An 18,051-nucleotide genomic window follows, 5' to 3' on the forward strand; every position below is an offset into this window, starting at 1 on the left:
ACTCTGTTTCATTTACCTACTTGTAAATGTACCTGTTTAATTGTATTTGTCGTATTTGTATTGCTTTCTTTTTTACCATGTTTTACTGTGTTTTATTTATAGTGCCATACATCACTTTGGTGCAACTACAGTTTAAAATGTGCTTTAGGAATAAAAAGGTACTTACTCTAGGATATCAACAGATTATCTTGAGATGAAAGAGCGTTCTCACCCTTCTGCTGACTCGTTCCGTCTTTTCTTTAGTGGAGGACCTTCCATGTTATCATCCCTCTCTTCTGTCCTCCTCTCCTCCACCTTGTCCTCAGCTTCTTCTTCCATCAGGCGTTCAGTGTCTGCCATCTTTCTGTACAAATACATTAAAAAATAAAAGGTTTATTCATAGCTTATATCATATTATTATTATTGTATATTACTATTAATGTAGTTGTGCTGTATTATGACCATACATTTTAATCTAATCTAATATTTTATATAATATTTAGAGACATCTGGATCATTCTCAACTCATTCTCACCACATTTTCAACACACAACACATTCTCAACACACAACACATTCTCAACACACAACTAGTGCTGTCAGGCGATTAAAAAAATCGATCTAATTAATTACAGGATTTGTAATTAATTAATCGAATTAATCACATTTTAATCGCATTACCATTTTATGCCTGATATTCTATATTCTATAATCATATTTCAAATTGCATGTGTCCGGATGGCAGAATTCAGTACTGTATCTACAAAACCTTCTGTTTAATCATCTTCCATCAATTAATTTGCTTAGATTTTTCAGGTCTGGTCAATTTGAGCATGGTGTTATTCACAGTCAAAGATAAAAAAATATTTATTGATATTGTCATTTGGTTCATTACAATTTACTCAAGCCTAGTAACAGACACAGTATTTCTGACACTGGGAATACATTCACTGAGATCCATAGATGTCCCTATAGAATCAGATACCAAGAACATGCAAATGGACCATATTAAAAAAAGTCTGTAAATGTGTATTCTACGTTCTTATGGAATGAATGAGATAAAAAAAAGATTATAAATTAATTTTATTTGTATTTATTTTTTGTAATACATTTTGAGTTAATTTTCATAACGCGATAATTTGCTGTGTAATTAATTAATCTGATTAACGCGATAAACTGACAGCCCTACACACAACACATTCTCAACACACAACACATTCTCAACACACAACACATTCTCAACACACAACACATTCTCAACACACAACACATTCTCAACTCATTCTCAACACACAACACATTCTCAACACACAACACATTCTCAACACACAACACATTCTCAACACACAACACATTCTCAACTCATTCTCAACACACAACACATTCTCAACACACAACACATTCTCAACACACAACACATTCTCAACACACAACACATTCTCAACACACAACTCATTCTCAACACACAACACATTCTCAACTCATTCTCAACACACAACACATTCTCAACACACAACACATTCTCAACACACAACACATTCTCAACACACAACACATTCTCAACACACAACACATTCTCAACACACAACACATTCTCAACACACAACACATTCTCAACACACAACTCATTCCCAACCAGTGTTGTAGTCGAGTCACTAAATAATAACCTTTATTTGTATAGCACCTTTCATACAGAAACTGCAGCTAAAAGTGCTTCACAACAGCAAAAAGAAAGGCAAATCTCAAGCCTGAGTCGAGTCTCGAGTCCCCAGTATTCGGGTCCGAGTCCACGTCACCAAAGAAGAGCCAGAGTCGAGTCTGAGTCGAGTCCGCATTACCCTAGTCCGAGTCCAAGTCACCAAGGTTGAGTCCACTCCACTCTGGCAGTCAAAGAGCTGACGTACAAATAAAAAAGGTCTCCATTAAACATAAATGACAAAGTGCAGGATTCAGGGCATCTCTTTAGGCATCTGAAGTACTGAACATGAGGGTGTCGACGTGAATCCGCATGTAGGTGGAACTAGGGCTGTCTTAAATACTTCGAAGCTTCGTTCGATGGGCATAGGATTAGAATGGGAAAATTAAATTTGAATATATAAATATTAAATACATTTTTTTTTTGTTATTATTATTTTTGTACCTGCAAAATCAACTCTCTTTGTTAACTACAACAAGCAATGCCTTTTGTTATTTAAGATGAGGTCGGACTCGGCACTGACAGATTTGTGTTCATTGTGCTGCTTTTATAAAGCCTCCGATGACGGCTTACAATATTTCATGAAAGCAAAGTGTTTCGTTTGTCTAAGATTTAAAAAGGTTTAAACTTTACAGCACTGACAATAGTATTCTAGTATATAAAAACATGTCTTAGTAAAAAATGAAGTCGAATTCTGCCATTGTCTCTATTAACTACATATAAATATTTATATAATTGTTTGATACTTGTCACGTATCCCAGAGCTCCACCATAAAAAAACCTCAGTCATTTTTTATTCCTCCCTCTCATTTAATGCACATATAAAAAATGTCACCAAAATTGCCTCCTTCCATCTTCGTAATATCGCAAAGATTCGCCCCATTTTAACTCTGGCTGATGCTGAAACCCTAATTCATGATTTTGTCTCATCTCGTCTAGACTATATGTAATGCACTTTTTTCAGGCCTACCTAATTCAAGCATCAAAAATCTTCAACTCGTGCAAAATGCGGCTGCACGGATACTAACTAAAACTAGAAAATTTGATCACATCACACCAGTTTTGTCCGCCCTACACACTGGCTTCCTATTCAAGCCCGATCTGACTTTAAAGTGCTACTCCTCACCTACAACATTTTAAATGGGCTTGCACCGCTCTATCTATCCGATCTCATCTCTCGATACTCGTCCGCTCGTGCTCTGCGCTCACAAAATGCGGGGCTTCTATCGATTCCTAGGGTTAAAAAGAAATCCGCCGGCCACAGAGCCCTTGTCTACCATGCTCCCTACCTGTGGAACAAATTACCTGCCGTCGAAGCTTTTAAATCCCTGCTTAAAACCCATCTTTTCTCTCTCTCCTTCAACCTACCCTGATCTCACCTGGTCGGGGACTGACCCTTAGATTAATCTGTCTAGTTTAGTTAGGATGTCTATTTGCCCCCATGTCTGCTTTTCTGCAGACATGGGAGAACCTTTTTAACCTGTCTCTGTCTCAACCGGTCCCATGGAACAGCTTCATACTGCCTTCTGTCTGGCCTGCAGTGCTGAACCTTCTCAAGTTTCAAGTTTCTTTAATAGTTGTCATACAGAAGTACAGAATACTTTTATACAAAATGCTTCTTACTGTTACGCTCCAGAGACTGTGCAAGACAAGATAAGTATGAAATAAAATAACATAGTAAAATTAGAAGTAAAAAAATTCTGAGCGGCTTCTCCTGCCCCCCGGGGCATACGGCCCTGAGCTATTGTCTTGTATCTCATCCTGTATCCATACGCTTGCAGTAGTTCTATCTATTACACAATTTTCTTATATACTATGATTCCACTGTCACCATGTATGCTTAATTGCTTATGCTCACTACATGTATTTATTGCTCCATCTCTGCCCACTACAAACATGGGAACTCTCTATGCTGGTATTACACTCATTGAGGGACACGAAGAAGTCAAGTCCGATGGGATTTGGGAATCTCAAATACAAATCGGGATTGGAATAAAAAATGCATTTATATTAAACAATACAGAATATACAGCACTTCTTGGGGTCTGTAGGGTAAGCACTTATTCCCTCCCCCCTGAACATTTATGGAGATGTATGGGCCTTTTAAGTCAGTGATAAAAGTGTCTTTCAAGGATAAGTGAGCTCCTGCACTGATTATTATAGTTCAATATTCAATATTTGATCACCAAAACCCCCCAAAAAGCATAAAAAGGGGGCGCTCCCGCCACAAAAGGGCCCTGAAAAATCGCGCTTGCGCGCATATCTCGCTCAGTTAAAACACACACAGGTGCCCTTTTCAGCCTTTGAACACCTGCCCCTCTAAAGTCCTGTGCACGTCCCTGCTCGTAGTGCTGACCAAGGTGGTGGATGTCTCGGGGTCTTGGCCAAGATTGCAGTGACTGTTCTACGTGCACCACCGAGGCCATGGATCAGCTTCTTACCGTCTTCTGTCCGTGGTCTGTCAACGTGGTTCAGACTTTCATCGCTGGGTTAAGTACTTTTATTCTACCTGAAGCATACTGCACCTTATGTGACACTGTGAATATATATTTCATTTAGTTAGAAATTATATTGACCAAATTGTTTACACTGCTGTGTTGTTTTTTACTACCTGTACCCCCCATGCCCCATGCCCTTCCCCCATGCTCAGTATATTTTTACTGTATTTATTTCTGTATATTTTATTTCATTTTTATTCTATTTTACTCTACTCTTATCCTAGGCAACTTGATTGATTTGTGTTATTATTCTAATTCGTGACCTGTCCTGTCTAAATGTTTAAATGTTGAGCGATTTGCAGTGTCAAATTTCCCACAGGATAATAAAAGTATTTCTATTCTATTCTATTCTATTCTATTCTATACTACATATATCTATTCTATTCACATATATGCCTACCACTTGTATCTATAGCTATGTCCGCCCATCACAATCATGCGAACTGTCTAACACCTGTCCCGTCTCCCAGTCTCCCTGTGAGTGGCCGTCTCGGAGTGATGACCGGAGTGTTGGACGTCCCGTGATGAAGACCAGGAGGATGCGACCCTATCTGCGCCGCCCCTTCGCCTCAAATAGATCCGCTATCAGCTCTATCTTTAATTTTTCAAAACATTTCAGTTGCTATCGCTATCAGCTCTATCTTTAATTTTTCAAAATGTTCAGTTGGTATCACATGCACTTATCTGTGTTTCACTACATATGAGTGCATGCCTTCCAACTGTTCACCTGTTTTATTGCAACACTACTATCACCGACATCTAAGAAGGGAGATCACCCCTTGAACGGCCCTTCTAAGGTTTCTCTCAAGTTCAAGTTCAAGTTTCTTTAATAGTTGTCATACAGAAGTACAGAATACTTTTATACAAAATGCTTCTTACTGTTACGCTCCAGAGACTGTGCTAGACAAGATAGTATGAAATAAAATAGTATAGCATGTAAAATAGAAGTACAAAAAGGTCACAGTGTTCAGTATAGACATATGTACAATGTTCGATGCAGAATAGAAGTAACTGAGTTACCATACAATATACAATATTCTATGCAATGTACTAATATACAATACTATGTAGTGCAGAGCAGAAATGGGATGAGGTACAATTTAGGTACAATTTACAGTAAGGTGTACGAGTTGTAGTGCAAATCCTTTACCAATAAATATAAAGTGTAAAGTGTGTTTAGGTGATCTAAAGTGTGTAGAGTGGGTGCTGCAGTGTGTTGTTTGTTTAAGTGAGTGTGTGCGTGTGGGTGTGTGTGCTGTGTGCATTTGATGGTTGTTGCATAGTGTTTATTGTTCGTTGAGCAGCCTGATGGCCTGGGGATAGAAGCTTCTTCTGAGTCTTTCTGTGCTCGCCTTAAGACTCCGGTATCGCTTGCCTGACCGCAGTAGTTCAAAGAGGCAGTTGTTCGGGTGGCTGGAGTCCTTGATGATTCTCTTAGCCTTTCCCCTGCACCGCTTGTTGTAAATGTTCTGGAGGGTGGGAAGCCCCCCTCCAATTGTGCGTTCGGCTGAACGTGTCACTCTTTGTAGTCTGCTACGGTCTTGTGCAGTGCTATTCCCAAACCAGGAGGTGATGTTGCCAGTCAGGATGCTCTCTATTGTACATGAGTAGAAGTTCTTAAGGATCTTCTGACTGACTTGGAACTTCCTTAGGCGCCTGAGGAAGTAGAGGCGTTGTCGTGCCTTCTTCACAACACTGTCAATGTGTGTGGTCCATGTCAAGTCCTCGGATATGTGGGCTCCGAGGTACTTGAAACTGTTCACTCTCTCAACCGGTGCCCCGTCGATGCTGAGGGGGCTGTAGTCCTTGACCCCCGACCTCCTGAAGTCCACAATCATCTCTTTTGTTTTGCTGACGTTCAGGGAGAGGCAGTTCTCCTGACACCACTGTGACAGATTCTCTACCTCTTCCAGGTAGGCCCTCTCGTCGTTGGCAGAGATCAGGCCCACCACTACTGTGTCATCAGCAAATTTGATGATTGTGTTGTTGTTCCGCTGTGCCACGCAGTCATGTGTGTACAGGGAGTAGAGGAGGGGGCTCAGGACACAGCCCTGGGGGGCCCCTATGTTGAGCGTGATGGATGAGGAGGTACAGTTGCCTGCTCTCACCACCTGGGGTCTGCCCGTCAGGAAGTCCAAGACCCACTGGCAGAGGTCATAGTTCAAGCCCAGGTCCCTGAGCTTGGCTATGAGTTTGGAGGGGACTATGGTATTGAATGCTGAGCTGTAGTCGATGAACAGCATTCTCACATAGTTCCCCTGCCTCTTGTCCAGGTGTGATGCTGCTGTGTGCAGCACATGGGCTATGGCGTCCTCCGTGGATCTGTTGGGGCGGTATGCAAATTGCAGGGGGTCCAGGTTGATGGGGAGGGAGGAACAGATGTAGCCCTTCACTAGCTTCTCAAAGCACTTCATGGCTATGGAGGTGAGAGCTACAGGGCGGTAGTCGTTGAGGCAAGCGGGTGTGGATTTTTTGGGTACAGGGATGATGGTTGACTTCTTCAGACAGGTGGGGATGACAGCCTGTTCCAAGGACAGGTTGAAGATGTCAGTGAATACCGGGGCCAGTTGGTCGGCACAGACTTTTAGGACGCGGCCGGGGATGCCGTCCGGTCCTGCTGCCTTCCTGATATTCACTTTTTTAAAGGTCCGCCTCACCTCATGCTCTGTTACCCTGAACACTGAGTCTCCATCAGCAGACCCCCCCCCCATTGCCGTGGCTTGTAGGCTGGTGTTGTTATTCACAGCCTCGTACAAACCTCGCATAGGTGTTGTGGTGCATTTTTTCCTATTGCTAGGTTCTAGTGAGTTTTTCCTTACCTTCGCGTGGGGTACGTCTGGGAGTGTTGCATTTATTTATTTTGCATTTATTTGAAATGTTTGGACTTCATGGTGTTCTTGTTTTGTTCTTGACTTATTGAGATGTTTTCTTCTTGACTTGTTTAAAGAAGACATGTCCGGCCCATGGGGACATTAGCGTGTGTTGTCGGGCCTTACAAATAAATTTGATTTGATTTGTTTGGAGATGAATGTTGCAACATAATTATGTAATGTAATGTTGTTGGCTGTGTAACGGAGAGCAGCCGCCGATTATTAATTTAATTAATTAATCCAATCCAATCCATTTTATTTATAGCACATTTAAAAACAACAACAACGTTGAGCAAAGTGCTGTACAAGTCCCACAACATAAAAAAGAAATGTTAAAGTAAAAAAAATAACATTATATATATATATATATATATATATATATTTATTTTCTCTTAATCTCGAAGCTTCGAATTAAAATCGAATCTCGCCGCGAAGCTACGAATGCCAAAAAATATTCGAAGGTCAGCCCTAGGTGGAACACACGTGTCTGTCCTTGCACAAAATTAAATAATGTTATGGTATTAATATAGCCATCAATATCTTATGCCAAATTATTAGGACCTATTACAAAAGAAATATAATAATAATAATAACTATTTATCAATTAACAAGTCCGAGTCCTCGTCTGCACCTTCTGAGTCCGAATGCAGTCAATGCTCAAGTCCAAGTCTGAGTCATCAGTGCTCAAGTCGAGTCACGAGTCCTGAAAATCTGTGCAGGACTCGAGTACTACAACACTGTTCCCAACACACAACACATTCACTACACATTCTCAACACACAATACATTCAACACACAACACATTCTCACATTCTCGTCACACTACACATTCACTACACATTCTCAACACACAACACATTCAACACAACACATTCTCACATTCTCGTCACACAACACATTCACTACACATTCTCAACACACAACACATTCTCAACACATTATCAATACACAACACATTCAACACAAAACACATTCTCAACACATGACACATTCTCAACACAACACATTCACAACACACATTCTCAACACACAAGTTCACACACATTCTAAACACAGTAACACACAATACATTTTATTCAGTCACAACCTTTGACCCTGTGGGCCAGTGCCTGGTTGAACCATGTGGCCTAATTGAGCTTTGCACCCAATGACATCACAGTAAAAACACCCGTCAACATTGAAACGAAGGTTATCCTATAACCCTAGTTATGTGAATACTGACTGAGCGTCCCACTCTAGCCTATAGGGAGGTGTAGTGGTTACGTAATTTTCGTTTTTTCCTGTTCCACCCTCTGTGGAATGCAATGTATTTCCCCATTGACCATTTCTAAATCGGCTCGTTTTAGATAAATAAAGCATTAACGTTGGCATGGTGTACCTTTCTGTGCGTATTTATCCACAATCTATAGCTGAACATGAAAATATTCGCAATTAATCGTAAAGGTAGCAAAATAACAAGGTTAATGTTTTTGTTCACTGAGAAACTACACTACCATTCCGCGCTGCTGACTGACGTCACCACAACGTAGTCTGCCTCCTGCCTGTAGTCAGTCACAGACCTAGGATCAGATTTCCCTTACATTCCATAAGCTTAACAATTTGTACAATGGGAAAATAACTGACCCTGAATCTGTGGCTAGTATCTGTTTCACCCAGGGCCGGACTGGGGAAATAATTCATACCGGGAGATATAGCGCGAAATATAGCCCCAATCAGGCCACTTTTTAAGCGGGGGGTCTGGGGGTCCCCCACCAGGACATTTTTTGTTACAAAGACTTAATTTCCTGCATTCTGGTGAATTTTAGTGCATGTGAATCACAAACTAATGAGCCAACAATTGCTTAGTACAATGTACTGTTATGGACCTCAAATAAAACTGTTGTGGCACTACAGTAGCAATACTCTCTCCACCTTCAAAAAGAAAAAAGCAAGAGCACAACATATTTTTCTATTTACTATTATAATACAGTTAACCACTCTCTCCTGTAAGGGCCTTTCTTTTTCTTTGTTTTATCCCTCTCTCCTCCACCCTTTCTCTTTCTTCCACTGTCCATCTTGACATCAACGTTAATTGACTTTCGCTCTACTGTATCTCTCCCGAGTCCCTCACTATCTGGCTCATTGCCTGGCTGTTATTCTGCATCTGAGTGCCGTCTGCCATTCCATTCGCCGCCTCCGCTGTCAATCAGTTGTATCGCCTGGTCCCGCCTCCACCAATCACAAGCGGCAGCACGGCTCCATTGTGTGTGTCTGATCCGCGTGAGGGAGAGAGTCAGATAGTTCTCCAACTCTGTCGCAGACCTAGGTTATCTAACTATCGCGCCGCGCCGCCACCACAACTAGAAACAATGGCCTGACAAAAAAAAGAAAAAAGAAGAAAAAAAGATTTTTTTTCTTTTTCTTTTTTTAATATACATTTTTTTTTTAATCTGTGCAGGCCAGGCCACCGGGAAAACTCCCGGTGCTCCCGATGGCCAGTCCGGGCCTGGTTTCACCCAACACTAGTGCTCCGTGATCATAGCCATTTATCTCTAAAGCTAACCACTATTTGTAAAAGCCACAACCACGTTACCATATTTGTATTTATAATTTAAATCGTATAACATTATTTCGCTGCATATTAAATCACTGTAAATACTAATGTAAATCATTGTGTCGTTGTACATATTGTGTATAGTTTATAACGTTAGTAGCTAGCTAGCTTGCTAGCCGGCATTCTCGAAACTCCTAACATGCCCCGATTTAAAATGGTTCTCTCCTCTTTGTATACGTTTGTCCTCACAAACAAAGTATTCTGCCAGGGAACTTATGGACACGACAGTAGTAGTAGTTATAAGGTGTTTGAGCTTGTAACGTTAACGTTAGTTAGCTATCGTGGTAGCCCCTTTCGTGACTGTGATGCACCGAGTACTGAACAACAGGCTGCCTAGTGGTAATTGTAGTTCTTTTTTTTACGACAAATTAAAAAGCTTAACCTTTGTTTCAACCAAAAATGCTTAAACAATCATGTTAGTGGTAGAAGGGAACTCATTTTGTGCAAAAATGGAAAGCTTGCCAATGTTCATGCGGCAGAATTGTTACAATAGCTGGTCGAGAGGCGGTTAGGTGGCCGAGCGGAGATTGCGTTCGTCACCAACCCCGGAGCTGTGAGCTGGATTCGCCTGTTCGAATCCAGCTCACAGCTCCGGGGTTGTCACCAGCTTGGCTGGCCGTCTGCACTAATACAATTGGCTGTATTAGAGGGTGGGAGAAGCTGGCGGGGTGGGTCCGGGTCGTTGTAAACAGCGACTCCTACAGTTCGGTCGGGGCGCCTGCTAAGCGCGGATAGGACTTGAGGGGGATAGTGTGATCCTCCCACACGCTACGCCCTCTCGATGAGAATCCGCGCTGCCAGGTGAAAAGAAGCGGTGATTGGCTGGACGTGTGTCGGAGGAAGCACGTGGTAGCCTCCACTCTCCCAGATGATCTGACTGTGGGGGGTAAGTGCGCAGCGACCAGGAAGGGACTGGGAATTGGCATACGACTAACATTGGGATGGGAGAAAATCGGAGGAAAATGGAGGGGGAAAAAGACCAATAAAAAAAAAAAAACAATAGCTGGTCGAGAGGCTGGTCAAGGAGCACATTTGTGCCTCCCTCCCCAGTGATATGGACCCTATGCAATTTGCATACAGGACAAACAGGTCCACTGACGACGCGGTCTCCCAGGTACTGCACAGCACCCTCTCTCACCTTGACCGCCAGAAGGGGGGCTATGTGAGACTGTTGTTCATTGACTACAGCTCAGCGTTCAACACCATAGTCCCCACCAGACTGGTGGACAAGCTGATCCAGCTGGGTCTGAGCTCCGCCCTGAGCACCTGGGTACTGGACTTTCTGAGTGAAAGACCCCAGGCGGTCAGGGTGGGGGGTCAGACCTCCAACACCATCACCCTGAGCATCGGGTCCCCCCAGGGCTGTGTTCTGAGCCCCCTGCTGTACTCACTCTACACACACGATTGTGTGGCCAAGTTCAGCTCCAACTCCATAGTGAAGTTTGCAGACGACACGGTGGTGGTGGGGCTGATCTCGGACAACGACGAGAAGGCCTACCGGGAGGAGGTTGAGGTACTGGAACGCTGGTGCCAGGACAACAGCCTGCTCCTGAACATTGGTAAAACCAAGGAGCTGATCGTGGATTATAGGAGAGGACAGCAGGAGACACACACACCACTGAGGATAAACGGGGCTACCGTGGACACGGTGAGCAGCTTTAAGTACCTGGGGGTCCACATCTCAGAGGATCTGACATGGACAACACACATAGACTCAGTCGGAAAAAAGGCGAAGCAGCGCCTCTACCACCTGAGACAGTTAAGGAAGTTCAGAGTATCTGGGAAGATACTCCAGTCCTTCTACTCCGGAGCTGTAGAGAGCATCTTGACTGGAAATATCACTGCCTGGTATGGAAACAGCACGGCACAGGACAAGAAGGCCCTACAGAGAGTGGTGCGCTCAGCCGAGCGTACCACGGGTATTGCACTACCTCCCCTGCAGGTTCTATACAACAAGAGGTGCAAATCCAGAGCCTGCAGAATAATGAAAGACCCTCACCACCCCAACAATAGCCTGTTCCAGCTGCTGAGGTCAGGCAGACACCTGCGAACCCCAGCTACTAGGACAGAGAGACTTCGGCTCAGCTTCTTCCTTTAACATGAGCAAGCACACACTCATGCTGCACACGCCCACACTTATGGCCACTAAGGAAAGGTCACTTTAAAAATAGTATAGTAACAGTAACAGTGTATTGCACTACCAAAGGACCTAGCATGTCCTCCATGCTCTGTAAATAACTATGTACAAATACCGATATGCCCTACTATGTTACCTGTTTATTGCACAATGTTGTTTTATTGGATTCTATTATATGTTGTTACTACTGTATTGCACATCGTTGCGGGCAAGACCACCCGCATTTCATTGTAGATACTTGTATGCCGTGACAAATAAAACTCTTGACTTGACTTGACTTAATCCATTTTCCCAATGCTAAATCCCTATACGGGTGGAACAACCAGTGACGTCAGACTACACCTCCCTATTGGGAGATATTCGTCTTAACACATCCCGTGCCAAAAACGTCGTACAACGTGTTTCAAGGTCATGCTAATTCTGCCATTCCACGGTGTACGACGTTATTGAGATCATATTTCATTTTTTCGCCATGGTATTCAGAATTCCCTCACGGAGCCTGGTCTGATACAGTGGGAGCCTGCACAACTATAGCGTGTATCACGAATAAACTGCAATCGATAATCTATATTATGCGTTTAGGCCTATAACTAGCATTCTAGGAATTACTGCAGAAAACGATAAAAACATATTTATATCCTAGACTGTATTTTCGTATGAATGAAAAAGTATAACGTTCATACATCCTGAACGATAGATAATCGATGTTGAATGGGCCATAGTCATGTCAATTTAGCAATACAATTTAAAAAGTTATAGTCCTGCAAAGAAGGTAAACATCTCCATAGGCTTAGACTGGTGGCAGTGATCATACATTGATGGATAGAAGCGTGACAGGGAATGGGAAACTATCTTATAAATGGCCTTTTTCAGTGTTTAGCATTGTTTCCTAGCTATGTAGACTTATATTAATAGGATATATGTCTCTAATTCACATATTGGCGCATTCTTCCAATTCTCCTCTCACAATATTCACCCTCACTGAACTGAGTCATCTGAAAATGTGCATATCTGTGATGTCAGAGATTTCTCAGCTGCATAATAATGTGGCAGTTGGTGTGGCAGTTGGCACCAGGCCACACAGTGGTTGGAGCCCAGCCTCAAAACCGTTTAAGATCTTGAGGTAGAAAAATGCAATTGATTAGAAATACAAAACAATGAATTTTTTTGAAAGAAAAATTACAGAGGTGTTCCATAGACTCACAGGAATTGTGTAAAAGTGCCCAAATAGTGAAAGAAATAGTAAAATAGTTCCCCTTTAAATCCAGTTGCACCTGCATTCGCCGTGGCCACGCCTGCTCCTGTGTTTCCTTAAAACACAGGGTGGGGCCACTCCTATGCCCTTCCGAGTCTGAATTTCTCGCGTAAAAAAACAGTCAAGGGTCCTCAGGGCGTGAAGAGCGGGATGCTCAGTCAGTATTCACATAACTAGGGTTATAGGATAACCTTCGTTATGTTTCAACTAACTGAGCGTCCCGCTCTAGCATATTGGGATCAAAAGGGGAGAGCGGACGTGCAGCCACGACAAATGCACCACCTGATGGCCCCGTATCGAACAAGGAGGAGAGGGAGTCCCGTCCCCCCACCCGTCCTAACGAGGGGGGGGGGGGGGGCAGTCAACTCTGACCAAAATGCGAAATAGGGATCAGTCACCCTAGGACGCACAACGTGAGTGGGACCGCGTGTGAAAAACGCACTTTGATGCCGGGGTGCAGGAGAAGTCCCGGTACTCAGGACTGCCTGGGAGACCCCCAGTCATGTCCATGAGGTAAAACCTGACAAAAGGGCCCAGGGAGGACCAGGAGGCCACAGCGCAGATGTCCTCCACAGAGGCCCCCCCAAGCAGGGCAGCAGAGGCTGCCACTCCACGAGTGGAGTGTGCCCCGACGCCTGTGGGGGGAACCTGTCCGGCCAAAGTGTAGCAGAGGGCAATGCCCTCGCACAACCAATGTGACAGGCGTTGCAGGCCTTGCAGCCTTACCCGTGTTGAGGTCACTGTAACAGACAAGCAGTTGACTGGTAGCCCTGAGGTCCTGTGTCTGCCTAAGGTACACCGTCAGCGGACGGACAGTCCCCCCAGGACCAGTTGGAGGTCCCAGCTTGGGGACAGAGCACGTTCAACAGGCTTGAGGCACCCAGCAGGAACCGTCTCACGAGAGGGTGGCTGAACAGCGCTCTGCCCTCAAAGCCCACATGACAAGAAGATATAGCCGCGGTATACACCTTCACTGTCGAGGCCGACAGCCTATCCAGGATAGACTGGAGGATGGACAGAACAGAGTTCAGGGGACATGATACCGGGTCCAGGCTCTCAGCCTCACACCACTCCTGAAACATACGCCACTTCCCTGCGTAAACCGCGGTAGTGGACGGAGCGCACACGTTCTGGATGGTGTTAATCACAGTAGTGTTAAGACGCATCCCCTTTAAATGCAACCTCTCAGCAGCCAAGCCATTAGAGGCTGCCCCAAGACAGGCGGCCGACACATTGATATGTAGGGCAGACCGAGCAGGCCAGCTGCCTCCTACCGCCTTGGTCAGACATGTCCCCCACCCATCCTGTGAGGGAGGCGTCGGAGAAGACTGTCACGTGCGATGTCCTGCTGCCCATGGGGACCCTGCCGGTGAGGGCCCCCGCCCCCCAGTGGTCGAGGTTCCCCAGCACTGAAGCAGGGACTTTCAGCCGCTTCCACTTGCCTCTCACAGGGTCTATTTTCATACTGAAAAACCACCCCTGTATCCTCCTCATAAAGAGCCCAGCGGGACCACAGAGTGAGCAGATGCCATCAGGCCGAGCAGGCGCATCACGAACCACGCCGTAACTGTCCTGCCAGGAGGGAACCCCCTGAGCGCACCGAGAATATCCTCTCGACGCCGCTCTGAGAGGGTTGCCCTCATAGACCTTGAGCTTAGAATCAAGCCCAAGTACTCCACCTGTTGGCTGGGAAGAGGAGTACTCTTCTCCCAGTTCACAGCAAAACCGAGGCTGGTGAGGTGTTCGACCACCTGCCTGGTGTGAGACCTGGCGACTTCCTCCGACCGGCTGAGGACCAGAATGTCGTCCAGGTAGAATAGAATTTGTATTCCCTGACGACGCATTGGTCCCAGCACGGTCTCCAAGCACTTGGTGAAAGTGCGAGGGGCCAGAGAGTAGCTGAATGGCAGTCTCTGGTACTCATACACTATTCCCTGAAACAGGAAGCGCAGGTATTTCCTGTGAGGAGAGAAGATCGGAATGTGAAAATACGCATCCTTGAGGTCTATGGAGGTGAACCAGTCTCCCACTCTGACAGCGCATAACAGGTGTTTGACGGTCAACATTCTAAACCTTTTCACCGCAATCAAACGATTGAACGTGGACAGGTCCAGTATGGGTTTGATACCCCCCGTTTTCTTGGGCACCAGAAAATATTGGGAGTAAACACCACTCATTGCGTCCTTCCGTGGGGCCGCAACGATGGCCTGCTTCGCCAAATGAGATTGAATCTCGTCGGCCAGGGCTGTCGCTGCCGTGGACTCTGATAATAGAGTGTTTCAGAACCCAAAAAACGGAGGGTGGGGGTGTGCAAATTGCAACACGAGCCCCGCTCTCAACGTTCTCTCCATCCACACCGACACGTGGCACTTCTGTAGTCACACGTGGTGAAAATCGCAAAGCGGCCTCGCAGCCAACTGGCGCTGGTCCGCTAAGAAGCGTAGATAGGTAACCCGGTCCCTCCCGCTATGCATTGCGAACCCTAACCCTGCCAACAAGGCTAGGGGTGGGGCAATTGCACCCAAAAGGGGGGACCCCGACAGAAAGGGGTGGTCTGAAACGGGGGACGGCAGTCATCACTCCTGGTGAATGAGGCGGCTCCCCCGCTGAGCATTGTCCCATTTTAGCCAAGCGATTAGCCCGCTGGGGATGGCCTACTCTGCGGCTGGACATGCATAATGTGTGGTCTTCACATTGTCTAGGCGGGTGAAAGCTCCCCACACACCGTAGCCCTGTAGTGATATTACTATCACCCAAATTACGCGTGCCTGATGCACTGCCGCTATGTAGACCGGCAGCCTGGGCGGGGGAAGCACAAACGTAATACCCAGCCTGGCGAGGGCGGGGATGGGGGAACCCGCGCTGTGACCTCACGCTGTGATGTGGCCAAGGGTTCCCACTCTGACGACCTTTCTTAGAGACAGGGAAACCTACTCCGTCGTCACATACAACACCAGGCCCGCCAAGCGCACACGCCGGGCGTGTGGCGAAGGGGCCTCCTGAAAGTACAACATTCTCATAGACAGACGCAGGCGTAGCAAGGGCCTGGGTATCAGCCTCTGTCATGAGAAGCGATATGTCGGGCCGCTTACGCTTCCCTGCAGGAGCGCGGCGCAACACCAGAAGGGGAACAGAGCCCTTATTCCCGTAACGGGGGGGGGGACCGAGAGCTTTGCTAGACACTGAGATGGCGGCGGTCTACTCCCCAGCCGCCCGGGTCTGTCGGGACCGTGAGAGCCTGTCTCTCTGTTTCCAGGTTGTCACAAGGCCACTGGTCGGGGGTCTCGCAGCAGCCGCTGACGAGACAATACTCTCACCTCTGGTCGTGAGGTGTGGGGCGGCGTCCATCCACGGAGAGGGAGGCCCTGAGGAGGGGAATTCCCCTCTCCTCCTCCAGGGGGGACTGCTCCAACCACAGATATCTGTGCATAAATGTTGAAAGCGTCATCCCCCTCCCTGAGGTTATAGCTTGCGGCTGCGTTAAAAGCTGTATAACCTCAAAACCCTGAGTGAGGGTCTTGGCGTCGGCCGGCCCCAAGACCCCACCGCCTGACACCATTTTTATACAGAAAAGCAGCTACTGTAACTGAGCAATGTTATTTGTTGGCGCTAGATTCTGTACTGCGGCGATATAAGCTTCATCAGCCCACTCAGCCATCTGCCGGGCCGACTCGCCCCTCTGCGTCAGCTTCCGGTCGGGGTGCCACTCTACCATGTCTGGGCAAAACGTGCAACGTTCACCAGTCCACTGCGGGAATCTGAAGAAAGTCCAGCGTAGGGCCGAAATCCAATCCGGACGCGCTGGGGAAAACCCGGGGGCTGGGGGAATTCCGGCGGTAGTCCAACGTTCTTTAGTTTCTCTTTCCTCTTCATAATGTTTCCACTGACTGATAGGTGCATCTAGCAAGAATCACGCGTGAAAAAAACGAGAAGGGCATAGGAGTGGCCCCACCCTATGTTTTAAGGAAACACAGGAGCAGGCGTGGCCACGGGCGAATGCAGGTGCAACTGGATTTTTATCAAGGCATGCGCAATAAGCGCTCGGAAGGCGAATATCTCCCAATAGGCTAGAGCGGGACGCTCAGTTAGTTGAAACATAACCATGAATACAACTCAAGACTGAAGACTACGGCGACCGTGCCTTTGCAGTTGCTGCACCAAAGCTGTGGAATGGCCTCCCCCTCAACATGAGGTGCTCCCTGTAAAAACCTACCTGTTTACCAGGTTAATAACCTACCTGTTTACCAGGTTAATAACCTACCTGTTTACCAGGTTAGAAACCTACCTGTTTACCAGGTTAATAACCTACCTGTTTACCAGGTTAGAAACCTACCTGTTTACCAGGTTAATAACCTACCTGTTTACCAGGTTAATAACCTACCTGTTTACCAGGTTAGAAACCTACCTCTTTCCTACGTTAATAACCTACATGTTTACCAGGTTAATAATCTACCTGTTTACCAGGTTAATAACCTACCTGTTTACCAGGTTAATAATCTACCCGTTTACCAGGTTAATAATCTACCCGTTTACCAGGTTAATAATCTACCTGTTTACCAGGTTAATAACCTACCTGTTTACCAGGTTATAAATCTACCTGTTTACCAGGTTCTGTATCGTATGGCTCTCGCTCGGCGTCACTCTCTGCACTGTCCTCGCACACGTGCACGCGCACTGAATAAAGACCACAATGTACCTTTAATCCCAATATTTGTCTGACCACACCCCTATCAGTTTACCCATATAAGCAGGGGTGGGGCCACCCACTCGCCTCCTTTCTCGCTTTCACCACAAGGAAGTGCCTCGGTAGATCCCCACTTGAAGTGATGTGATGGTAGGAGAAGAGTTGGAAAACAAGGATACGTTGACATCATATCTTTATTTTCTCTCTCACTATTTTCGAGAAAATACGGCGATATTGTCTTCGTACTGGAGTGTCTGGAAGATGATCATTCTAAAAATCCTCCACCGGTTTTCGTATTGGGAGTTCGCGCCGCTACATGCCTTTTCCAACTGCAGTCCTT

The 18,051-nt window shown here is 45.8% G+C and overlaps 1 protein-coding gene across 1 annotated transcript in view; it reads right to left on the reverse strand.

The window, feature by feature from the left end:
- Positions 1–18,051, reverse strand: part of LOC311232599 (NACHT, LRR and PYD domains-containing protein 3-like) — a gene marked incomplete at its 3' end in the record, with an annotated part of 87,577 nt that overhangs the window by 47,761 nt on the left and 21,765 nt on the right. Inside the window, exon 2 of the mRNA XM_084319459.1 lies at positions 212–343. Within this exon, the coding sequence (XP_084175585.1) occupies positions 212–343 (132 nt within the window). The remainder of the gene's footprint in view (positions 1–211; positions 344–18,051) is intronic.

Source organism: Notolepis coatsorum (assembly GCF_963971535.1).
Source record: "Notolepis coatsorum genome assembly, chromosome: 7".
Classification (NCBI taxonomy): Eukaryota; Metazoa; Chordata; class Actinopteri; order Aulopiformes; family Paralepididae; genus Notolepis; species Notolepis coatsorum.